Here is a 24,575-nt window from a genome sequence, read left to right as displayed (position 1 = left end):
GAGGGCTAGGAGCCGGGAGGGCAGGGGAGGAGCCCAGAGAGGAGCCGCAGCCTGGGGCACCGGCCATCACCCTCCCTACCAGCCTCACCCCTCCTGCCCGCCGCCTCCTGCTGCTTCCTGTCAGATGCCAACGCTGGCAGGCTCTGCCCCACCCTGGAAGCCAGTCCTGGACCGATCATGCTCAATTCCCCTATAAGCATCTTTTTCTTTGGAAAACGTGTGCAGTAGATGCCAAGTCTCACTGAAGAGAGTTAAGTTGCTCCCTGGAGACAGACTGGAGACAACCTGAACCCACTAATCAACCACAAAGAATTCTTGTTCGTGACTTTTGGGCAAAACTCACGATCGCAAGGACAGGGGTGGGCCTGGGCCGAGGTTCCTTTGGCGAGTACCAGATTGGCTTCTCTGAGGGGTGTGGGGGCTTGGTTTTGGAGGCACAAGGGGCTCCTACCCCTGGATGGTGATTCTGGGGCCGTCGCTCCCAGTGACAGCAGGTGGGTGGCAGGTGGCTGAGTGTAGAGGGGTAGGAGGCTCGGACCCTCAAGCCCCGGGTGAAGGTCCACTTTGCTGGGCTCCCACAGCCCTGGACCTGGTGAGGAGAGGTGACTCCGACCACGAGCGGTGCAGCGGGGATTAGCACAGATTTGTGCCTGTGTACGGCCCTTCCCAGGACACCGGCAGGCTCCAGAATCCCTCCCAGAAACCCTTCTGTTAAAATAAACTGGGCAAGGCCAGAGGTTGGCTTGAAACAGATCCACACTTGGTGGGTTCAAAGATACTCAGACAGATAGAAACAGAGGACAGGGTGGGAGGGAAGACATGTCACAAGCACACAGGAATGCGGCTGGACCATGGGGAGACCCCCATGACCTCGGGCCCTGCAGCTGGGCCCGGCAGGCAAGCTCTGGGAAGCAGCTTCTGGGGCAGCGGCGTCAGCTCGAAGTGCTGTGGGCCGTCCCGTCCGCGTTTGCTTTCAGCTTGTGTTTGGAAAACAGGGCGTAGAGCACCCGCAGCGTGCTCTTGCTGTCCTTGTCCACGATGTCTGCGGGCCAGAGGGCAGGAGTCAGCTGGTCAGGCCTGGGGGGAGGGTGACCAACCGTCCAGGGTTGCCTGGGACTGAGGGGTTTCCTGGGCTGTGGGACTTCCAGAGCCAGCACTGGGAGAGGCCCTGGCAAACCGGGACAGCTGGTCACACTAGGCCTGAGCCCCAGTGCCTGCCACATGACCCTGCCTGCCTCCTCTTCCTGTCCCATCCTCCTGTGCACCCGTCCATGGTGCCCCCCAACACAGCAACTCCTCAGGGTCTGGCTTCTCCAGACAGCCCATCCCCAGGGACCTTGGTCCCCCCACCCCACATTCCACTGGGGCAGGTGGAAGCGGCAGCTGCAGTGCCCCCTCTTAGGAAACCTGGGCAAGCCAGGTAAGGAGGCCCAGACCACATCTGCTCATCCGCTCCCCGCCCCACCCTGCACCCTGTCTGTGACCCCCGCACGAGGCTGGCCCCCCAGTTACAGGCCGCAGTGCCGGCGCCTGCCAGGCACTCACCCTCAGGGCTGATGGGGTAGCTGAGCAGGCCGTTGTCCTTCAGCAGTTCCAGGGCCAGTGTGACGTTGTGCAGCTGCAACAACAGGGTCCCATCAGGTGTGGCAAAGCGAGGAGGCCCCAGCCCAGGCCCTGAGCCCCGAGGGCCAGCCCATCTCATCACCGTGACGTCCAAGCATGTCAGCCCAAATGCCAGCCCCCACAGACGGGGAGCTCACTCCCTCACATGAGGGGTCTGCAGCACTCACAGGCCTTGCTCTGAGCAGGCGCCACACACTGGGCACATGCGTGCATCAAAAGGCACCTCTAGTGGGAAAGGCAGTCACCAAGGCTGGGGGAAGGGGACTAGGGAAAACCACCTGGTGGTGAGTCCTGAAAGGTGAGGGTCTTAGCCAGGGAAATGAGCAAGAGTTCATGGATGGAACAGACCCCCTCAGAAACAGCTGAGTTTCCATGGGCAACGCACACTTAGGAAACTGTGGCTCAGAGTGGCCAAGGGCTCATCTGAGCTCATGAGATAGAAAGTACCAGAACCAGGTCTGTCTCACTTTGATGCCCATGCAAACCAAGCCTGAGACTGGAGGAGCTACCCCTGCCCAGGTGGCTGTCCTCTCGACCACCCCTCTGCTTGGGCTGGACCCTCAGACATGACTCCCTGTAGAGTGGAGAGTTCCCCGGGCATGAGTCATGACCACCTGGGGTCAGACTCCAGCTCGGTCACTGCCCCCCTGGCCCCCCTAGCTTACCTGCAAAGGGGGCTTCCCCAGTTCCCGCAGTTCCCCCAGTGCCTTGCTATGGGGTACTGGTGGGAGCCCAGAGCTCTGCCTGCCCTTGGCTCAGACAGACCCTCCCTCAGTGGGGTCTCCTCGCTTTTCATTCTAGATTCTCCCTCGGGTCCCAGATACAACCGAAGTAGACCCCTGCCCTTCTCCTTGGGGCAGCAGCCTGGTGTGGTGGAAAGACAGCAAGTGGATTAAAGCAGGACAAACCCCCGAATTGCTGTGACCTCAGACAGGTCCTTCCTTCAATGGTCTCAGAGATCCACCGTGGGGGCTGGACATCCCAGCCTGGTGGCCAGCCAAACCTGGCCCTGTTCCCTCCCCATCTGCCAGCCATCCCAGCCCCACTTCATGCTTCCAACGGGCCAGGCAGTTCCCATGGCAACCCAGCCAGGGGCCAAGAGGCCAGCTGGCCGAGCATCTACGAAGCAAGATCTGAAGGTGGGGACGGTGAAGGTGCAGCAGCCAGAAGGCAGGTGAGCAGAGTCCTTCTCTACCTGGGAGTGCTGTGGGTGGGGCATTGAAGGGACGGAGCCGCTGAAATGGAGGGTAGGTCCAAGGTGTAAAAGACAGCATGGGCGAGGCTGGACCACTGGCCCAGCAGGCTGTGCCCTCTATAGTTGGTCAAGAAGAGGAAACAAAGGCTGTCGCACAGTGCCAATGCTGCCAAGCAGGTGGGCACACCTCTGCGGAGGTCCAGACCAAGGTAGGAGGAAATCTCAGGGCGAGTAGTCCAGAGCTCCACCGCTTGCTCCTGTTACTGTGTCCCCAGCTCTTCCCCTGAGGCCAGAACATCCTGGGGCATGAGGATTGCAATTGTTGACATTGTCCACATTCTCATCATGAAATTATTTGCAGGTTGATCGTCACAGAGTAAATGTCACAGTGAGAACCAGACACGGAGCCTCTGGACTCAGCACCATGCTCTCCCGCCCTGAAGCCCTGCCTCTGACATACTGATGGGCCAGCATCTCCTGAAGCACAATCGAGGATGGAAAGGGAGAGGGTGTCTGTGGCCAAACGGTTTTGGAAACTGTCGGGTTAAACAAAGCAATATGGAAGCCTTTGCTGCAGGACTTCTCGGAGCCTTGAACATGTTAGTGTGTATCACAAACCTTCAAGACTGCATGTTTCCCCAGGTTGTTTGACCATAGAACCCATTTGTCACAGAGCACCTCGTGGGCCCAGTGCATTGGAAACCCTTGGTTCATTCAGTCATTGAAGTAACATTTATTGAGCATCTGCTCTGTGCTGGCCATACATACACCAGGAGCCAAACACTGGCCAGCTCTCTGCCCGTGTGCAGCTACATGCTTCGGAAATCGCTGCTGCTGTCCACCAAAACGGTCCCATTTGCTTCTGCGTGTCGTACTTGTTCTCAACGATGGTCAGTCTGAGCCAGGACGTTCTCCCAGGAAGAGCTGTCCCCGGCTCCAGAACCTTCTCACCATGCTCTACCCAAAGTACCATTTTTCTTTCTGGCACGGTTTGAGATGATGAAGTAGGAACTACCCTGCTCCACGGAGTGGAGGGAAGGCTACGGCCGGGAGGACGCGCTCGGATCCCCCTGGGGAGAAATAACCGAACGCGGGAGGACGCACATTCCTGGCTCCAGTGGTTTGATTTCTGCAGAGCAGCTGATCACCTCTCTCCCTGCGTCTCTAACTTCCATTCCCCTAACGAATGACAATCTCGCATAAACACCCTGGCAAGCAAGGTCTGATAATGAGAAATCCAATTTTGAGAGGCTCCTCTGCCGAGATAACCATTCCGCGGGTGCCCGCCTCCCGCAGGGCTGCTGCTCCCGCCTCCCAGCTGACGACTTCCTCAGCATTTTTATACCTTCCCGCCGCTGAGATGTCCCCCAACACGCTGTAAAAATTCATTCCCGGGTTCTGAGCGCAGAGGCTGCTGCTTCTCCCCACATCTAATCTGGCTTGCGTTCAGAAGCAGGTTCTAAAATCAGGGATTCTGCAGGCTGCATCCACCTTCAAGTTGAGAGCGCCCCGCTGCCTGGGAGGGCAAGACCACGCCACTGAGGCCCGTGTCTCCAGGGCGGCCAGGGAGGACGGCGGGCTGAGGTCAGCAGCCGTCCTGGTGGGAGACTTGAGGGGTCCTGGACAAGCCCCTCAGCCTCCCGAGCCTCGGTTGCCCTCCCGTAAGATGCAGGTACAGCCGTGCCCCGTCCCCGCCTGTGCAGGGCTGTGGACTGAGGGTGACCTGGGGTAAAGGCCGGTGAGGCCAGGGGTTAACCCCCAGGGAATGTGACAGGAGCCATGATTCAGGACTCGCGAAAGGCTGACCCCTGCACAGGCAGCTGGGAAGCCAAGGAGAGAACGGCCTGGGCGGAGGCCATGCGAACGGCTGTGGCCAGGGGTCTGGGGGCAGGAGGAGGGTATGTGGCTGGGGAGGCGGGCAGGGCTGACCACTTTGGGCCTGGAGTGCTGGGAGCACCTAGGGGGGAGGCTCTGCGTGAAGCAGGGGACAGGCAGGGCTGGAGTGCAGGCAGGAGAGGGACCTGGATGAGGCCCAGGTGGGGAGAGTCTGATGAGGGTCCCCCGGGGGAGACCTAGGCTGCAAGAGGCCTGATCCGGCACCTGGGCCGTGGGCTCCCTCCCTCCCCGGAGAGGCACTGGTGTGTGAAAGGGGACAGAAACCTTTCCCTCCCTAGAAACGGCCCCAAAGGCTGGCCCTGAGAATGGACATCCAGCCCTGCCTGGCGTTCTGCCTCTTTAGACAAAGCCTCACTGCTGCGCAGAGATAAAGAGGTCCCCTCCTGCCCTGGGCCGTGGGGACCCTGGTGTGGGCAGAGATAAGCTGGCGGCCTGAGTCCTGGGCAGACCTCCAGAAAGCCTCTAGGGTCATCCCCTGGAGGGTTGACATCTAGGGTGTGGGGCAGGACAGGGAAACCAGGGACCACGTGGCCCTCAGGGCTCCCACTGGGATAGGTCACCAAACTCTTGTTACCCGTGTGGCCTGAGGGGTGGACGGTGAGCTGGTGGTGGGGCCAGAAGCCAGGCCTCTCACCCGGCAGGGAGCATCCTTCCCTCTGCCAGACAATGGATAAATCTCTGCCCCCTGTGGGCCTCAGTTTCCTCATTTGGGAAGTAGGGAGAATCTCTCGCCTCCCTGGGCAGGTCTACCATGTAGAAAGGACATTCCTGGCAGGGGAACAGCCTGTGCGAGGGCCCAGAGGTGGGAGAGTGCCTTGAGCTCAAGGAACTGCAGAGCCCTATATGGGGGCCTGGCCAGGAGCCGGAGCGGCGCTGAGGGCTTCACGTGGGGCAGGGGTCTCCCCGGGTCGCTTCTACCTCCCCTCTTCACCCCCTCTGCTTCCTCATCCTCCCCGTCCCTCTTCCTGTCAGGCCACAGCCCCTCCCTCCAGCCCACCAACCTCCAGGCTCCCTCCCATCTCCTGCAGCCAGATGGACCATGGACGCCTCCCTGAGACATTCCTGTTGTCACCCCCCTGAGCCTTTGCTGACACTGCTCCCTCCTCTCCAGGTGCCTTTCCTGTCAACTCTGCAGACCAAACTCTCACCAACTTCCCGTGTCACCTCTGATACGATGCCTCTCCTGACTCCTTTATTTATTTAGATTATTTTAACCATTCTTTCAGGTCCCCCCTGTGCCTCATGCACCAGGAACCAGCACACCATTGTGGCCCTGGAAGACCACACAGCATCGGGAGCACAGTGGGTGTAGATTGGAAGGTCCTTCAAAGCAGGAGCTGTGTTGGATTGTCTTTATGTCCCACACAGCCCAGGGCCTGACACCAAACAGGCCCTCGGGGAATGAGGGATCAGGTGCATGGGTGGGTGGGTGGGTGGGCGGATGGATCAGTAGATAATGGGTGGGTGGACAGATGGGTGAGTGGGTTATGAGTGGAAGGGGATGAATGGATGGATGGATGGAAGATGGGTGGGTGAATGGGCAGGCAGGCGAATGGACAGCAGGTGAGTGGACAGGTGGGTGGGTGAATGGATGGACCAACAGGCAGATGGATGGATGGACGGATGGCAGACGTATGGACAAACTTCCCCCCACCCTTCACTTCCCCTGGAAATGAATGAACAAACACTGGCTGTGCCAGTTCCATAGGTCTGTCCACCCAGAGGCAGAACAAGGAAAATCTTTGGAAAACTTACCATTTCCACAGGGGAGTTGGGAGTGAGGTAAAATTCCTTTAAATGCAGGAAGAAGCCTTCCAGTTGTCCAATCAGCAAGAGTAAGATGACCCCATCTGCAAACTACAGAGGCAGGAGCTGGGGGCCCGGGTGCGGGAGGGGCTGGAGCCAGAGGCCAGCAGGCCCCGCTCAGCCTCTCACAGCCGTGTGGCCCTGAGGAAGCGACGCAACCTCTCTGAGCCTCAGGTTTCTTCTTGAGACATGGGAACGACATTCCTGACCTTTCAGGGTTGTTGAAAACAGCAGGTATCAAGCAGTTACAGGCCGCCTGGTACATAGTGCGTGTTCAGTATAAAGAGCTATTTCTAAACTTGCTGTGGAATAGCCTCGTATCAGTTTTTAAACACAGACTGTTCCACGAGCTATGGACACACAGGAGAAAATAGAGTTAAGCGTAGAATTATCCCACCAGGAAAAGGCAGAGAACAGTGCACCGGGCTCATCTTGCTGGCTGCCACATTAATATTTCTGTCTGTTCTGTCTGTGTGTTCAGAGATAAAACCATCATCCCTGCCACCAGCACATCATATGCTAATATAATCCTGTTGAATCTCTTCAAAGATACAAAACACAAGATTGGATATTGGAGGAGAAAGCGCCACTAGAAGTCCTTAATGGAATTTCCTCATATTAAGTCTGTTCTGACATTATTAGTTTGGCCTGAAACCTTTTTTGCAGATATTCCCTGGTAATACAACAGGAATACTGGGGGCTTCGGCATCCCTTCTGTTCAAGTCTCTAAATACCGTCCTTGCAGGCACCACTGTTCTCTGAATGCATTATTTTACCAAGAGAAAAATGAAACAGGTGGTATGTAAATCCAAGGAACCAGCCTGTTTATACCCATAGAAAATATAATAAACCACACATCTACCACTTACTGGGTGTCCACATGTGCCAGGTACTAAACACCCGGTTACTTAGCGTCTCATATATCATGATTCTGTGGAGCTGGTATCCTTGCACCCATTTTATAAGAAGAGCCTGAGGTTCAGAGAAGCCCAGTAACTCACCCAAGGTCACACAGCTAATGTGGAGGTGGTCGTAAGTGGCAGAGGCAGGATGGAAACACATGTGTATCTGGCTTTGGAGTCTTTTATTTCTACCCTGCCACGTCGCCACACCATATCATGCACAAACCTCTCTTGTGGCCACCATGCAATTTGGTTGGGAGCACAGATTCTGGCCCCAGCTGCCTGGATATAAATCCCAGGTCCAGCACTTAATCACTGTGTGACCTTGGACACGTTAATCAACCTCTCTGTGCCTTAGCATTCTTGTCTGTAAAATGGGGTAGTATCAGTTCCCACTCCAGGGCATTGTTGGGAGGATTCACTGAGTGAATGGACGGAAAGCACTTTGCTCAGGGCCTGGCACCTAGTGAGGGCTTTGTTGGTTTTAGGTACCAGGCACGGGAGTATGAGACCCCACCCCTCCTTGGCAAATGCCCATCCAGAGTGTGTCTAAGAGGTCGGCAGCTCTCGCTAAGATCGTCATAAGCTGTTCAGGCCATCTACGACCAGACCACCCCCCGCTGCACAGCAGAACTCGGGTGGCCCAATGCCTACAGCACCACGTCTACTTGAGGCCACCCTCAACCAGCAGGCTCCATGGCCACCCTGAAGACCCAGGCTGGCGGTGACCTTCTCTACACCTCTGTACCCCCGTCTTGAGGGAACACTGGGGACACAGCATCACTGTGGAAAGCTGTGGCCGACTGTGCAATGCTGATGCCCTGTGATTCTGTTCCTGCCCCCTGGGAGAATTGGGCTTGGGTCAGCTGGGCGGGCTGAGCTCCTGGGTTGCTGGTGACAGACGCAGAACCCATAGTCAGCAGGGCCACGTTGGCACCTGCGGCAATGTCTGGCATGGGGCACAGGCCTAATAAACCTGTTTGAGCGAGCACCATTGCATCAGGAAGACTCATATACTTTGAGGCTCAGTATCTGAGAGTCTCAGGTTAATTCTGAAAAAACGTATAACGATGAAAAAGCAATATCAGCCGAGATGACTCCAGCCTTGTAGAGCACTACCATGGTCCCCGCTCATGGGATCCTCACAGTGTCCCACATGGGTGACGCTGCCTGCCAGCAACACCCCCCACTGGAGAGGAGGACCCCAAGGCTTCGAGAGGTGATGCTCCCACCCGGCCACACAGCCAGTTCCTGGGGCCCTGTGGAATCCTCTTTCCTCCCCGCACCCAGCAGCCCTTCCCTGCCAGGGACCCCACAACTGAGTCCCTACCTGGGTGTCCAGATTCTGCACGGACAGGCCCAGGCAGTCCAGCTTCTGGTTGACAAAGTCCATGATGGCCTAGCCAAGGAGGAACAAGGGCCCAGCCCCAGGGGCTCTGGTTTGCACCTTCCTGCCTGGGGTGACAGAAAGCCCCCCGACCCCCACCCCACACACAGCAGGCGTGGAGCGAGGGCCCACTCCTTCCCCTATGCCCCTGGAGACACAGCGCAGGTGGGCAGTGGGGTAGGGGTGGGGGGCCCAGAGAGCCACTCGGAGCTTTAATCTGTCCTACCTCTTTGACGGCGCTCACTTTCTCTGGAGCCAGCTTAAATAATTCATCAAAGACGTCCTCTGCAGACACAGACCCAAAAACCACCTCATTACGATGCTATTATCTTTGTGACAAACAGGGAATTTTTCCACAAAAGTTTCTGAGAATAACCCATCCAGAGGGAGTTTTCTATCACGGTTCTTGAAGAAAATGGGACTGGGTTTGAGTCAGTGCTCCCCTGGCTGTGTGGCCCAATGGATATAGCCTCTCATCTCTGTGCCTCAGTTTCCTCCTCTATAACGTACAGCTGATAATACCTTCTAGGTGGAGTCGTTGCAGAAATCAAATTTGATAGCAGATAACACACAGGCTTGCATGGTGACTGGGCACGCAGTAGGACTTCAGTGAACAGCCGTCCTTTCTGTTACCGTGCCTGCTCAGCCGCCACCCCTCCACTGGGAACTGGCCCTCCTTCCACCCAGGTCCCCGCTCCACTCCACAGGTCCTGGGAGCTGTGCCAGCCCAGGGTTTCTAGAGTGCAGAGTGAGGATGTGTGGCCCTCCCAGAGCATCAGACCCTGCAGTGTGCAGAAGGCCAGCTCCCTCAGCAGCTGAGTCACTGCTGTGGGCCTGGGAACAGAAGGGGCATCTTGGTGCCTCAGGCCCTGGGTCCTCAGACTCACGCCCTTTGCGCCCAAGCTGGGTTCCTGCTACTTGCAGCTAACGCACCTCCCATGGGAACACTGGTCCTCGGACACTGAACAACCCAGACTGGCCTGAGTTTACCTTTGGTTTCTGCCACTCAGCAGCTGTGCGACTCTGAGAAGTCACTTCACCTCTCTGTGCCTCAGTTCCCTCATTCATGAAGAGGGAGGTCACACGAGATAGCAGCATGCACATTAAAATGCCCCATAAACCAGTAAACGTGGCAGAAACACCATTGTCCCCTCCAGACCTCCCAGCCTGTGGTCAGGGAAACTGTGTCACTAAAGGAGCCAGGAAACAAGAGGCAAGTATGTCCTCAGATGACACCCTGCTCTGTGTCTATGCAACAGCCACCCTCATGCTCTGCTCCCTGGGCAGCCCCCCATGTCCTCAGGCTGCCTTCCCCCCCAGACACAGACCAGCCCTCCCTGCTCCTCCCCTCCTTCCTCTTCCCATTCTGCCCCCCTCAGCCCTGTTCTCAGAAGCCCCTCACAGGTCATTATTTCTACTTCTGTGGGTGAGGTGCCCCCCATAACACTCCCTGCCCACACAGCTCTGTGTCCTTAGTGGGGAGGGTGCAGGGAGAAAAAATAGTGTTAGGATGGATGGATGGAGGATGGAGGATGGATGGAGGGTGGATGGATGAATGATGGATGGATGGACGGATGGATGGATGGATGTGTGTCACAGCTCTGTGTCCTTAGTGGGGAGGGTGCAGGGAGAAAAAATAGTGTTAGGATGGATGGATGGAGGATGGATGATGGATGGAGGGTGGATGGATGAATGATGGATGGATGGACGGATGGATGGATGGATGTGTGGTTGGTGGATGGATGAGATGGTGGATGGATGCATGGATAGATGGATGGATGGATGGATGGATGGATGGATGCATGCATGCATGCATGGATGGATGGATGTGTGGTTGGTGGATGGATGAGCTGGTGGATGGATGCATGGATAGATGGATGGATGGATGGATGGATGGATGGATGGATGGATGCATGCATGCATGCATGCATGGATGGATGTGTGGTTGGTGGATGGATGAGCTGGTGGATGGATGCATGGATAGATGAATGGATGGATGGATGGATGGATGGATGTGTGGTCGGTGGGTGGATGTGTGGTTAGTGGATGGATGAGCTGGTGGATGGGTGCATGAACAGCTGGCCAGACCAACGGACCAAGGAATAGATGTATGAAAGAAGTAACAGGTGGATCAGTCCATTGATTGCTGAACAGCTCTGTCACATGAGCAGTAGCCACATTATTGAGCACTCACTATTGAGCACTCACCATGTGCTAAACACATTTACAAATCATTTCCTTTAACCCTCACCACCAATTTAAGAGGTGCTTGCCATTATTCACCCCATTTGACATATGAGGAAACTGAAGCACAGACAGACAGGTTAAGACACTTGTCCAGGCTCATGTGGCTAATGAGTGAGAGAATTAGCATTTGAACTTGGGCCATCTGGCACGAGAGCCCACACACTTAATGACTCCACCATTGCTGCCTATATGGATTATAAATCCCTCTCCCCAAAGGAACAATATCATGAGAAGGAGCAGACAGAACTCTGGACAGACAGACAGACAGACAGACAGAGGAGAACAAATGGATAAGAACAAGGCTTGAGATAAACCAGCAGCCCACAGGGAAATGAGCGAGAACACCAGCAATTAAGCCTTCATCCCTCCACGTCCGCACTAACACACATCAGAAAGAAAAATGGTTCATTAAATTATGAAAGTACTCACTCGGAGGTTGGTCCTTGTCTGTGCTAAAGGGGACATTGTGGAGGGAAAAGCAAACACGTGGTTAAAAAAAATCTGCAGACCCACATGACAAGAGTCAGTGCTGGCACAGCTGCAAAGAGACTGGCAAGCCCATCTTCGCAGCAGCTTTGCAGGCAGGGCAGGTAACAGGCGGGGCCGTTGTGGAAAGCAAAGGGCAAAAGGAGGGTTGGACCCTCCTGAGGCTTCCACACCTAGGGGCATTCGGATTTTGTGGTTTTTGTAGTTGTGCTTTATTCCAGGGTGTTACATCCTGCATACAATGAAGCACACAAATCGTTAGCTCACAGCTCGTGCACTTTTACGTACACACCTGTGTGGTCACCACCTCCGTTAGATACAGGACCTTCCAGCCCCAGTGTGCCTTCCTCTCCCATCGCTCCCCACCCCCTGCACACAGAGATGACCACGGCGTGGCTTTCTCTTGCCTTCAATAGGTTTTGCCTGTACTAGAAGTTTATGTCGATGAAAACATACAGTATATCCTCTTTTGTGTCCATTCTCACTGTTTTTGAGTGAGTGATTTTTCTCTGATTTTGTTATTAGATTTTCAGCCCCACCCCCACCCCACAAAAGCAAAGGTCTCTGGGTCCTGGGCAAGCCAAAGCTCTCTGACCACGGCCCTCGAGAAGGGAGTCGGGCCAACCGGGGCTGGAGACCAGCAGCCTGAGACACTGGCCCAGGGCTCGGCACAAAGACCAATGCTGCCGGGAGGACGGAGGCCCCTCCGCAGCTCCCGCAACTTTGCAAGGACAGAGAAACATTCTGCTCACACCAGAGGTGGAGACCAGCAGCCTGAGACACTGGCCCAGGGCTCGGCACAAAGACCAATGCTGCCGGGAGGACAGAGGCCCCTCCGCAGCTCCCGCAACTTTGCAAGGACAGAGAAACATTCTGCTCACACCAGAGAAAGGCTCTGTGATTCACTGGATAGAGCCTGCCTCCCAAACCCGGGGGCCCCCACCCCAGGGAATGGAGAAGCGTGGCCAGGAGGGGACAGGCAGGGACCTGGAGCGGGGCCTGTGAGACGGAAGGGCTCCTGGGTGCTGCAGCAGGACGGAGGGGTCAGCACGGCACTTTGGGGGCTGAGAGGAAGCCAGCAGTGTGTGAGGGCCCTCCCCGTGCAGGTCAGCAGATCTGCCCCTCACTCCCCCTGCCCCAGGCCCGGCGCCCACCCCTGCACACCCCAGCCCCTCACCTGCATTCGGTGAGCTGTTCCACCGACTTCTCTGACTTCAGACCACTCTTGGTGCTCTAAGAAAGAAAAAAGGGGAAGAAACTGAATAATCCCAGAAAACTCTGGGGCCCACATCCTCCACTGAAAAAGCCTGTGGCAGCCAAACAGCACCAAGGGATGAATGAATGAATGAGTGAATGAATGAAGTCACCTCTGATTTATACAAGAACCAGAGGACCGCTCAGTGGAGACTTTTAATCGATGATTTTTTTTAAAAGTAGGAATGAATGTGACTGGGCTTGGCTGGGCTTGGCTTGTTCTGTAGGGGCGAGGCAAGGGTCAGCCCTGCTCACCAGGGACCCGGGGGCTGCAGAGTGAAAATGAGAAGATGAGCAGGTGGGGTCCCTCTGTGCTGCTCAGAGTCCGCTTGGAGAGGGAAGCCACGGCTTCCTGGGCATTAACTACAGCTCAGGTAGTGCATGCGCTAGGGAGAGCCCGTGGGTGGGAGAGGAGAGCAGGCATCTCGCAGCCGTCAGTTTGCAAATGAGAGTCGACAATGTAGAGGCTACGGCAGTGGTTTCACCTCGGCAGTGTGGAGACTCCCGAATGGCCATAAACAGATGGCTGCGTGTGGCCTGCATGATATGGGTCACCATCCTGCTGAGGTCAAGTGGGAATGGCCGGCTCACAGACTTCTCGTGTCCCTGCTGGGCCTCTGCCAGCCCCTCAGCATCCCACCCATAGCTCCAGCCCAGGACCCCACTGCTGTCTGGCAGGATTTGGTATTCCTCGTGACACCCTGGACTCAGCCTGCTCCCGCCCCCTCCACTGCAGCATCCCCCAGTGCAGGGCTACATGGTCCCGATGCTCAGCCCACGCATATGAAGCCCTCGGGCCAGGTGCGTTACCTCGACGGTGATGACCTCCACCTGCACGTTGGCTGGGAGGAGCAGATCAGGCTGGAAGTGCTTGGCCAGGGCCACCAGGAGGTGCAAGGTGGCCAGCAGGTCCTTGCCAAAGATGGCTGGAGGGGAGAGGAGCACAGGTCAGAGCTGAGGGGCTGCCAGCACCACAGCCACATGGAGGCTTCCTGTCATCAGAATGACCCTCTGCAAACCAAGGAAGGCCGTGTCCAGCCTTGTGGAAAGCAGAGATCTGGAGATATGAATTCAGAACCTAAAGATAACCACACTCTGCCCCTGTCATCCCATTGCAGTGAATACTGCCCAAACACACAGTCCCCCTTGTGGACAGGACTTTAGACACAAAGAAGTTCGCTTCAGCGTTGTTTACAATTGGAAATAACGAAATGTCTTACAGCAGGGCATTGGTCAAAACATCATTAGATTTAAGCTGAATGTGACTTAATTCAGGATTAATGTTATCAGCATCAGGCATTGACTGTGACACTTTGAACATAGTCTTGACTGTCGGGGCTCTCGAAAGCCAGGTTTGGAAACTGCCTCTGTTACATCGTCACCACCCAGCCTTGGAGGGGCTGCTTGACTCCTCTCAGCCTCGGTCTCCTCCTCTCGAATGCAGGGAGGATAAGAGAATCGAGTGGAGGGAAATCTGTACCAAACCACTCACGGGTAGGTGGGGAAGTCTAGGTGCTTTGCACACTCTCATCTTTTACAAGCAGGCATTGAAGACATCATTTAAATGAGTTAATACAGTGAGCCTGTTAGTGCCCCTCTGGCAAGGCGGATGGGTGTGTTGCGGCACTTGGAACTCAATAGTGGCTACCAAGACTGCTATCCTCAGGCTGCTTCTTGAGCAGAAACTCCCTCAGGGCACAGAAGCATGCTAGGCTGTTTGCTTCTCAACCAGATGCCCGGCATCGTGCCCAGCATTGTGCCCGGTGTTGTGCCCGCTCTCTTGGCTGCCTGAGGCTTCTGCCTCCTTGCAGCCCCTGGGCTGCTCCCCAGGCCTGGGGAGGAGGATGAGAGAGCTTCTGGGCCAACGAGAAGCCTGGTGCAGGAGGACCCAGGCTGCCCTCGCCCTCCCCGGGCCAAGGCCCCACGTACTCTCCACGCTCCACTTGGCCTGCTGCTCTTCCACCTGCAGGCTCCGGTTCACGGCCTCCAGGACCACCGCAAGCTTGCGCCTCTGGCTCACGGTGGTCAAGGCGATCTCCTCTGCTTCCAACTTGAGCGCTGCCAGCTTCTCTGAGGGCAGGAGAGGGCGGTGAGGGTCCCTGGGGAGGGCAGCACAGGAGGGCGCCACGGGGACCCCCCGGAAGGCTGAGCCTGGGAGCACATTCCTGGTGCCAGGCCCTGGGCCACACCCACAGCCTCACCAGAGTGCTCACTAGCTCCCTGGGAGACCCCCGTCTGCCCATGAAACAGCACCAAAGGGGCGCACAGGCCGTGCGACGTGGGCAGTTGCGGCCCTCTGAGCCGCCCTCCCTGGCTGTTTCACTCTGACCAACCCTGGGCCTGCAGCACTGCCCCCTACACAGCCATGTCACTTTATTTCTGCAGGGTGGTGGGGCCTGGCAGTTAAGACCTACATTCCTAGGCTCATATCCTGACCCTCCTGCTTTCACTGGGAGAACTTGGACGAGTGACTAGGCTTTTCAGAGCCTCAGTTTCCCCATCTGTAAAACGGGGATAGTAACAGTATAGAGTTGTTCTGAGGACGAATGGTACCTGGCACGTGAGAAGTGCCCAGGAGGCTCTAGCCACGGCCAGCAGGACAGTAGCCCATCTACAAAGAGTGCAGCAAAGGCTCAGGCCAGGCACTGAGGACATGGACTTGGGCCTGTCCCTACCCTCCAGGACCAGTTGTGTGCAGAAGACAGACCTCTAGACCAGACAGGCCCATGCAACAGTGACTCTGGGGCTGGTGGGTAAGACTTGCCAGAGCCTGGGAGGTGGCCCTGACATGAACACTCCCAGACGGAGGGAGGAACGTGGGCAGGAGCCCAGCCCTGCCTCCCCTGCCTGTTCTCTCTCCAGCAGCCTCTGAGCAAGGATGGTGGGCTTCTTTGTTACCTCCCAGCACCTAAAAACAGCAGGTGCTCAATAAATGCTCAAGAGCCAGTGTGGTAGGGAGGAAAGAGCACTGACCCAGGCGTCAGAGCTCTGGATTGAGCCCAAACACTCATGAGCTGTGGGCAAGGCCTCCACCTCCCCAGCTCGGGCCTATCTGGAAATGAGACAGCTGTCCCTTCCCCAGGGGCCATTGTGGGGCCTGAAGGAGCCAGGTTGGGGGGACAGGGTGAGGCCCGGGCAGTCCCGGGAGCAGCTGCTTACGGAAAAGGTGGTGCAGGATGAGGCCGTCGAACATGTCCTCCTCCAGGCTGCGGACCACAATGTGTTCCGGGAGCAGTGTGCCATTGATCCACTCCATCAGCACCTGCTGGCCCCAAGGGGACAGCTGGTGGGGGGCATGTCCCACCTGAGCTTGCATCTGGCCTAGGATGCCCTCCTCCCAACTGCCAACTCCTACTCATCCTTCAAGGCCTGGTTCAATGGCACCTCCTCTGGGAAGCCCTCCCTGATCTCCCAGGCTGAGCTAGGGGTCTGCTCTGGGCTACCGCAGTTCCCTGCTTCTCTCCACCACAAACGTGAGCACTGTGGGGCTGTCATCGTCGTGTGTGAGGTTTTGGTATGGGGAAGCGGGGTACTACATAGCAAATACCTAAAACTGGGAATGTGGCTGTGGAATTAAGCATGGGGAAGAATCAGATGATGGTTTGCTAGAAAAAGCCTAGATTGCAGTAAAGAGACGGTCAGCAGAAATGTGGACGTTAAAGGTGCTTCTGGAGGGGTCTCAGGAGGAAACCAGGGACAGGTCACAGAACACAGAGGAAGGCAAAGCAAAGATGGGGTTAGACAGAGGAGTGGTGCACCCACAAGCCAGGGAACACTGGGGAGTGTGGCAGCCCCCAGATGCTGAGAGAGCAGCAGGGGACAGATTCTGACCCAGAACCTCCAGAAGGAAATGACCTGCTGACACCTTGATTTAGGACTTCTGGCCTCCGCAACTATGAGACAATGACTTTCTGCTGGTTTAATCTCCCAGTTTGTGGTCATTTGTTGTGGCAGCCCTAGGGAGCTAACACAGGGGCTCCTGGTGTCCCGCCCCAGTCCCCATGATGTCACCACTGTGGTGCCCACTGGCCCAGCTTCCACCTGCCACTCTGCCTCGGGGCTGCTTGGAGGCCAACCCTGCCCTGCTGTGCTCAACAGGCCAGAGCACCAGAGAATAGTGCCTTGCCCCTTTAAGGGAGCAGCTTTTAACTAAAGGGTGTCAGGTGGTGGTGCATAAATACCCCAGCTCTTTGGCAGCACCTGGGTAGGAATGCCCTGACGTGCCTGCTCTAGCTGGCTCCCAGCATCCCCAGCAGGCTTGAGCTCCCACAGCTAAAGCCAGCCTGCCCCTGTGTTGGTCCCTTCCCTCTCTTGTCTCCTGGGATAACCTCCCAACAGGTTTTCCATCAGGGACCATGGATGGTTCTTCTCTGTGTCCTCAGTGCCTGGCACAGGGCTGTACCACACTTGTTTGCTGATGTGGGAAAGGTGGATGGAGGGAGCGAAGGAATGAGAGGGAGGATGGAAAATGGCCCACAAAGCCTCTGGGGTGGAAGGTGGTGTATGCAAGGAGGCCTCCCTGGAGGAGGCAGCAGACAGGCCACATGGAGACTGGAAAGTAGGGCAGAGAGAAAGAGAGGCACGAGGCTGCATGTGCCCAGCTGGTCCAGCCAGCAGTCACAGCAGCAGACCTTGGGCCAAGAAGAAAACTCAGAACTGGGTGGCTCAGGCCTGCGCCTGCCGCCACAGCTCTCCATTGCCTTGGGCAGCCGAGCAGGTGTAGGAGCAGGGGCTCTGGGGCCGATGGCCTGGGTCAAACCCCAGCTCTGTCACGGTCCCTGCACAGGTCAGGTCACCTCTCAAAGCCTCGCTGCCCCCTCCCTGGCATGCAGGTGACAGCAGATCCCTCTCGACCTCCATGAGGCTTGCATGCAAAGGTTCATAGTCAGTGCTCCATAAATGTTCATTCATGCAACCATTCGACAGGGTTCTCAGGGGCCTGCAAGGTCACTACCTGCCACTCTGAGGTCAAGGGGGGGTGGCTTCTGTCCCCACCCCATGGAGACAGGTGCCCCATCTGCCCTCTAGAATATGAGAGGAGAAGACAGATTCCAGAGAAGTCAGGGCTGCTGACGGCTGCTGTACCTTTTGCAGTTCTTCAAATTTTGGGTCCTTCTTGGAAGTGGGTGGCAGGTATCTCTTCTTTCCTCCTGGAAACAGAGGTGGGGCATGACAGGTGTGTGAGGACCCTGCAGGGCGCTTGGCAGCTCTCTCCCGGCAGGTCCCCTGCACAACCCGGCACCTGGGCCCCAAGAAGAACTTGGTCCCCTGCTTCCCTGTTTTCCTCAGGGACACCAGCTCATCCTCAGACACTGTGATAGTTGTATTTTGGGACATACTCAAACTCAGAAATTATTTCTTGTTTATCTGATATTCATATTGAACTGGGTGTCCTGTACTTTATCTGGCATCACTGCCCAGTCACATGAAATGAAGCCACTGCTCAGAAGGGTGAGTGACGAGCCCAGGTTCACCAGGCTGAGAGGGGCTGAGGTGGGACTCAGCCCAGGGCTGCCCGGCCCCCTGGCCTAGTGTAGACAAGAGGCTCACGTGCTCACGCACTGAGGCCCACAGCTCTCATTCCCCAAGGCCATGGTCAGCAGCTTCCCACATTGTAGACTCATGGAACCCACAAAATGACAGTGTCCAGAGGGACCTCTTAGATTAGCTAGTTCCAACGTGCATGGGGGAAACCGAGTGAGAACATGGGACAACCTTGACGAAATTCACAAAATGCACCTCCCTCACATGGCCCAGCTGGAGCCTTTTCCCAGATGCTCTGAAAACCTTCGAGTATTGCCCAGACACAGGACCCAAGTCTCCTGACAGGAGAAGGCAACAGAGTGAGGTGCAGATGCCCCTGGCACAGGCCAGGATCCCAACAAACACTGGGTGGGTGAGAGAATGAATGAGTGAATGAGTGAGTGAGTGAATGAATGAATGAGTGAGTGAATGAATGAGTGAGTGAATGAGTGAGGAGTGAATGAGTGAATGAATGAGTGAGTGAATGAGTGAGTGAGTGAGTGAATGAATGAGTGAGTGAATGAATGAGTGAATGGATGAATGGATGAATGAGTGAATGAGTGAATGGATGAATGAGTGAATGAGTGAGTGAGTGAATGAATGAATGAGTGAGTGAATGAATGAGTGCGTGAATGAGTGAATGAATGAGTGAGTGAATGAGTGAGTGAATGAGTGAATGAATGAGTGAGTGAATGAGTGAGTGAGTGAGTGAGTGAGTGAATGAATGAGTGAGTGAATGAGTGAATGAATGAGTGAATGGATGAATGAGTGAATGAATGAGTGAATGAGTGAATGAATGAGTGAATGAATGAGTGAGTGAATGGTGAATGAATGGATGAATGAGTGAATGAGTGAATGGATGAATGAGTGAATGAGTGAATGGATGAATGAGTGAATGAATGAATGAGTGAGTGAATGAATGAGTGAATGGATGAATGAGTGAATGGATGAGTGAATGAGTGAATGAATGAGTGAATGAATGAGTGAGTGAATGGTGAATGAATGGATGAATGAGTGAATGGATGAATGAGTGAATGGATGAATGAGTGAATGGATGAATGAGTGAATGAATGAATGAGCGAATGAATGAGTAAAGGTGTGAGTGAGTGAGTGAGTGGATGAGTGAATGTGGTGCCGTCCTTCCTGGAACAGACTACTTGCCACTCTGAATCATCCCATGTCCCAGCTCTGTTCGCCAGAACTTTAAGTATTTAATCAATCGTAAAACAAACAATAAATGTTGTTTCAAATCACTCAGTCCCACCACCCTAACTCAGCAATTTCCCTCATGATGCTTTCTGATCTTAAACGGTGCACACCAGACAGTTGAGAAGTCAGCCAGGAGGCTCTGGACGAAGCCAGCCGCTCTCTGGGGACCCGCGTGGCACTGGGCTTCTCACTCCACAGCGCCCACTTTGAAGGGCTGCGTTCACAGGATCCAGAGAAAGTTGCCTCCTTCTCTACCCACTTAAATTATTTCACCCTTTTTCTTCGTCGTTGTATTGATGCTTTCCTGGTCACATAAATTCTAGTGAGTTCACTTGAAGCCCCCCTGCCACTGGGACATTTGGGTTGCTTCTGGTGTGTTGTTTATTTGTTTCTTTTAGGCACACAGGGACGATGGCAGCTTTGGGTGCTTCTCCAGAACCGTCCCCTGGGAGGGAGATTGCAGGGGCAGGGATCACAACCTCCCCAAGTGCTCGTAAAACAGATTTGCTGAAAGGGTGACCCAAACTCATCGAATTTCCCCGATCCTATGGCCTCCCCACCTTTTTTTCTCTTATTATTATTCTTTTTTTTTCCTTGGCTGCTGGCCGGTATGGGGATCCAAACCCTTGACCTTGGTGTTATCAACACCACACTCTACTGAGTGAGCTAAATGGCCAGGCCCCTCATCCCGCTTTTTAAAGAGACCCACACGTGTAAAGGGAGCAGATCAATAGCGCCACATCCTGCAAGATGCCAGGGGAAGGCAGTGCTGTGGTGTGCATGCACAGCTGAACTCTGGAGCCACTGTCCCTGGGTTCAGAACCCAGCTGCACCACCTACTAACAGAGTTGCCCATTACTCCATTACATCACTCCCTGAACCTCAGTTTCCTCACCTGTGAAAATGACGCCCACCCTCAGGAATCAACGAGATGCTGCACTTTAGCAAACAGTATTTATCATCATCACCAACATCATCACTAACCTGGAGCTAGGGAGTTGGGAGAGATGTGGGGGTAACTCCGGGGAAGGTCCCAGGAGCAGGAGCAGGGTCAAATGCCAAGCGGAAGGCGTAGGCAGGGGCGTGCAAGATGGGGCGTGCAGATGGCGACCGGGAAGCCATGCATGTTCCCAGCCCTGCCTGTTTGGCTCGTGTGACGCAGACCCGGCCCCTCCACCCTGGCCCGACCCTCAGCCCCGCTTGGCACCTTGGGGGAGCTCCTCCTGCGCCGGTGGGTCCACCTCCTTGGGGAGCTGCAGCAGGTTGCAGAGGGACTCTGGCTCCATCTTCTCCCTTGCCTGCCCTGGAGGATGCAGGGGACAGAGAAGCCCTAAACTCACTCGGTGCTCAGCGTTCACTGCAGACCAGGAGGCACGGGGAGAGGGTGGGACTTGGCTTCGGTGGACCAGCCACCGAGCCGGCCTAGGCTGCCCAAGCAGGAGGAGGCTGGAACCAAACCTCGCAGGGCAATGGGGCAGAGAAAGGCACACGGCCCAGGGCACAGCCTGAGCAAGTCTTCGCAGGGCAGCAGCCTGCCCACCAATCTCCTGCACAGGAACCCCAGCCACCCCTGAGCAGGCAGGACAAAGCAGCCTGCGGCCCACTGCTCTGGGTCAGCCAGTGTGGGGCTGGCAGATGAACACAGTGATGATGGCATCTCCCAGACTGTGAGCTCCTGGGGACAGAAACCAGTGTCTGCTCTAGGCCCCTGAGCCCGAGTCAGGTGAGCACTGAGCAGGCACCGCCAGCCTTTGAGTGGGTGGCCGGAGCTGCTGTGCCCAGGCTACCCAGGCTGGGCTCTCAGAGGACAGCCTGCCCTGGCCCGGCCCCCAATTCTGAGCGTGGCTCTCTGCAATGGGCTTATCACCCCCAACCTCTCTGGTGGCTTGGGGCCTCGTGGCTCTTGCCCCTGAAGCCCGGGCATGCTCAGTAGGAACGGCCAGCGTTTGCAGAGGGCACCATCACCCTTCCCCACGGTCTTGACGGGCAGGGTGCCGGCCTCGCGCTCTTCCTGTCCCGGGGCCCACTTCCTCCCCTGCCGAGGCTTCTCTGCTCTGCCGCCCGCTTTCGCCCTTCCGCTTTCTCTCTCGTCAGCCCCTGGGTCTTCCCCAGAGTTTCCAAACTCAGTCAGGCATTTGGGACATGGAGCTCATGCAGCAGACGTTGGTGGTCAAAGCAGGGAGCCCCCGAGCTGTGGGGAGATGGGGGTGTCTGCAGGGCCCAGAGCCACCCCCATCAGACTAGCAGCCATCCTGGGGGAAGCCGGGGGCTCCATCCTGCCTTGGAGCATGGAGGGGGAGAACACAGCCACTGGGACTGACTCCCATCGTCCCCTCAATCCCCAAGCTCCCTGCTGGACACCAGGACGCTAACTTGAGGGACATGGCCAGAAAAGAGGAAAAAGCCCCGGCCTGGGGGTTGGGAGCAGCGGGCTCCAGGCTGGCTCCTCCTCGCCCTGGCTGTGACTTTGGGCAAAACCCCTTCCTCTCTGGTCCTGATGCATCTTTAAAGGAGTAAAGGGGATGGTCTGGACTCAATGCCAGCCAAAGGCAGCCGAGTGCACGCAGACCTGGGAGCTGCCTCTAGTGATCAGCGGCCCTGGGCAAGCCCTTCCTGCTCTGGGGCCTCAGTTTCCTCATCTGAAGATGGGGCAGCCTTTCTCCCCCACACGTCGGATGAGGCTCAAGGGAGGTGACCAGATGACACGGGGTGCTGCTCCCCTGGTTTCAAGAGGTAGGACGAGCCCTTCCGCCTGTTGGGGAGGGAGTACAGCAGCCTCTAATCAGGGTGGTGTTGGGGTACTGGGGGCCCCAGGGCCCCCTTTTCTCCAGCCCCCCATGTGGCCCTGGCTCGGAATGTGCTCCCTGGGCTCCTTTCCATGCGGTGTCTCGGACCCCTCCGTCTGTGACCTCCGGCACCTGAGCTCGGTGGAGGCCCAGCAAAGGCTCCCAGGGGCTGAGCTGCCAGAAGGGCTCACCTGGCTGCTTTCTCCACGAGAGGAAACAAAGCCCTCAGCGGCTCAAACGGTGCTCCCGGTTCCGAAGAAAAGCAGCTCGGGTTCCCCAGGTCGCTGGGGCACGGGACTGGGACAGGAGTGGGCCGCGGCTCACTTCCTCCTGCTCAGCGCGGCTGCCGGAGCCTCCACCACGAACCCACCGGAAGGCTCTGCCCGGAGCCCCAACGACCCTGCCACGCCCCTGGGCCCCCCCCCGGCAGGTCTCGTAGGCAACTCAGATTTCGTATTTCCTATTTCTCTCCCTCCCCCCTCCCCTCCCCAAATCAAGACAGCTCTTCCCCAGCTTCCCACCCCCAAAATGGCAGCAACCCCCTGCCAGCTATTCAGGTCAGACAAAGGCGGCAGCCCCCACATCCCAGCCATGGGCAACCTGTCAGCTCAGCCCCCACATGTGATCCTAAACAGCGCACGGCCCCCCACCTCCCACCACCACCCAGCCAGGCCCCCTCCCTCCCACCTGGACCACGCAGGAGCCTCCTAACGGGAACCCCGCCACCAACTGAGTTATTCTCCACAAGCAGCCAAAGGAGTTCCTTCATGTCCCAGCTCACTGAAACCTGCCACTGGTGTCCAATAGCTCTTAAATAAAATGCCCTGTGCACACCCCAGCCTGTAAGTGCAGACATACCTAACCTACCAGCTACACCTCCATCCTCGTGCCAAAACCTCCCCACCCTCTCACCCTCCCGGCCACGCTGACTGCCTTTCTGTTCCCTGAAAGTGCCACAGGCCTTCCTCCTTCAGCATCTTCACACTTACCCTTCCCTCTGCCCAGAAACCCCTGCCCTGGCTTTTCATGTGGCCGAATCCTCCAGATCAGCTTAAATGCCTCCTCCTCCAGGAAGCCTTCCCTAACTGCCTTATCTAAAGTAGGTTCTCACTACGAGTCTTTACCACGGCCCGTGAAAGTTTCCTTCACAGCACTTAAACCTGTGACAACATTGTGGTTCAGCTGGTCCCATCAGCTGGTGTTTACTGCCTGTCCCCCCAACCAGACCAAAAGCACTGTGAGGGCAGGGGCCTCTCTCTTGCTGACCGTTGTGCCAGTGCCTCACAGAGTGGCTGGCACAAAGTGAGCCCGATGAATAATTGTTGATGGTGGTTATTGCCTAGGGGATCAGGAAGAATTTCCAGGGGACAAGGGAGCCGTGACAGCCGAATAGGAGTTTGGCAGTCGAGAGGGCGAGAACCGTGCAGGTGAAGGGGGCAGCGTATGCGCGGCCTAGTGGAGTCCGAGAAGAGAGATCCCAGCACAGCAGGTGGAGACACCTCAGACCCGCCGCTCTCTCGAGCTTGTATCTTCCCATCCAGGCTGACATCGTGAGTTTCCATAGCAACACGTGACCGCTCTGAGTGACCAGGAAGCTAACCACCCTTTCTCTGCTGACAAATCGGAAAGAGAAGTGGCCAGATCAGGTGGGAGGCAGAGCAAAGTATACTTGAGAACAGGAGAGTGAGGTTGTTTATATGGAGTTATAAAAATGACAAAAATTAGTAGTGGTGTTGCTGCTAATATTTACGAAGTAGCTGACGATGAAACAAACATAACTGTAAGAGCTTTCCTGGAACTGACCCTGTGAGGTAGGAAGGAGCAGTTATCATCCCCACGTTACAGAGGAAGAAACTGAGGCAGTGATTCGGTCTCTGCCGTTCGTGGACCACCACGCGAGACTGGAGACCGTGATGAAACAGGCGGGCAAGCAGCCGCGCTCAGGACCTATTTTGCTGGGGTAGGGGTGGTGGGCTCAGCCTGGCTCCGGATCCAACAGTTCTGTGGCAGCTTCTGATCCCTGGATCACAGCCGGGTAGGTGCATCAGTTAGAGTCCCAGCAGCAGAGATGGCACATTCAAATGCAGTAACCAAAGAGTGTTTAATAAAGGGACCATTGGGGCAGGGTTAAGGGACCCAGAAGAGATGATGCTGCAGCCCGAGGCTGGCAACGTGAGGAGCTGTTACAACTCCAAAGCCTAAAGGGGCAAGGGAGGGAGTGGATACCAGAGCCCAGAAAGGGAATTCCTAAAGCTCTAAGA

At 56.2% G+C, this 24,575-nt stretch overlaps 1 protein-coding gene across 1 annotated transcript; it reads right to left on the bottom strand.

The window, feature by feature from the left end:
- Positions 1–738: 738 nt before the first annotated feature.
- Positions 739–22,553, bottom strand: PARVG (parvin, gamma). The gene is made up of 13 exons (XM_008593292.1): positions 22,506–22,553; positions 20,736–20,831; positions 17,882–17,946; positions 15,956–16,058; positions 14,726–14,866; positions 13,607–13,722; positions 12,720–12,775; positions 11,486–11,508; positions 9,036–9,094; positions 8,753–8,821; positions 6,470–6,571; positions 1,546–1,618; positions 739–1,042 (listed from the first exon to the last, which is right to left on the bottom strand). Exons 2-13 carry the CDS (start codon positions 20,812–20,814, stop codon positions 933–935), a joined length of 996 nt encoding a protein of 331 aa, XP_008591514.1. The 5' UTR covers positions 20,815–20,831; positions 22,506–22,553; the 3' UTR covers positions 739–932.
- Between the last annotated feature and the right edge of the window lie 2,022 nt (positions 22,554–24,575).

Source organism: Galeopterus variegatus, unplaced genomic scaffold (assembly GCF_000696425.1).
Source record: "Galeopterus variegatus unplaced genomic scaffold, G_variegatus-3.0.2 Scaffold8962, whole genome shotgun sequence".
NCBI classification, from domain to species: domain Eukaryota; kingdom Metazoa; phylum Chordata; class Mammalia; order Dermoptera; family Cynocephalidae; genus Galeopterus; species Galeopterus variegatus.
The sequence above is the reverse complement of the archived record's forward strand: the minus strand, read 5'-3'. Positions and strand labels throughout refer to the sequence as shown.

What these genes read in the sequence shown, in the direction of transcription:
- PARVG (XM_008593292.1), bottom strand. Translation starts at nt 20,814, where the DNA reads ATGGAGCCAGAGTCCCTCTGCAACCTGCTGCAGCTCCCCAAGGAGGTG. An exon ending in CATCCTGCACCACCTTTTCC is followed by an intron (nt 14,867 to 15,955) that starts GTAAGCAGCTGC and finishes TCCTGCCCTCAG; the next exon opens with AGAAGCTGGCAGCGCTCAAG. An exon ending in CTACCCCATCAGCCCTGAGG is followed by an intron (nt 1,043 to 1,545) that starts GTGAGTGCCTGG and finishes TCTGGCCCGCAG; the next exon opens with ACATCGTGGACAAGGACAGC.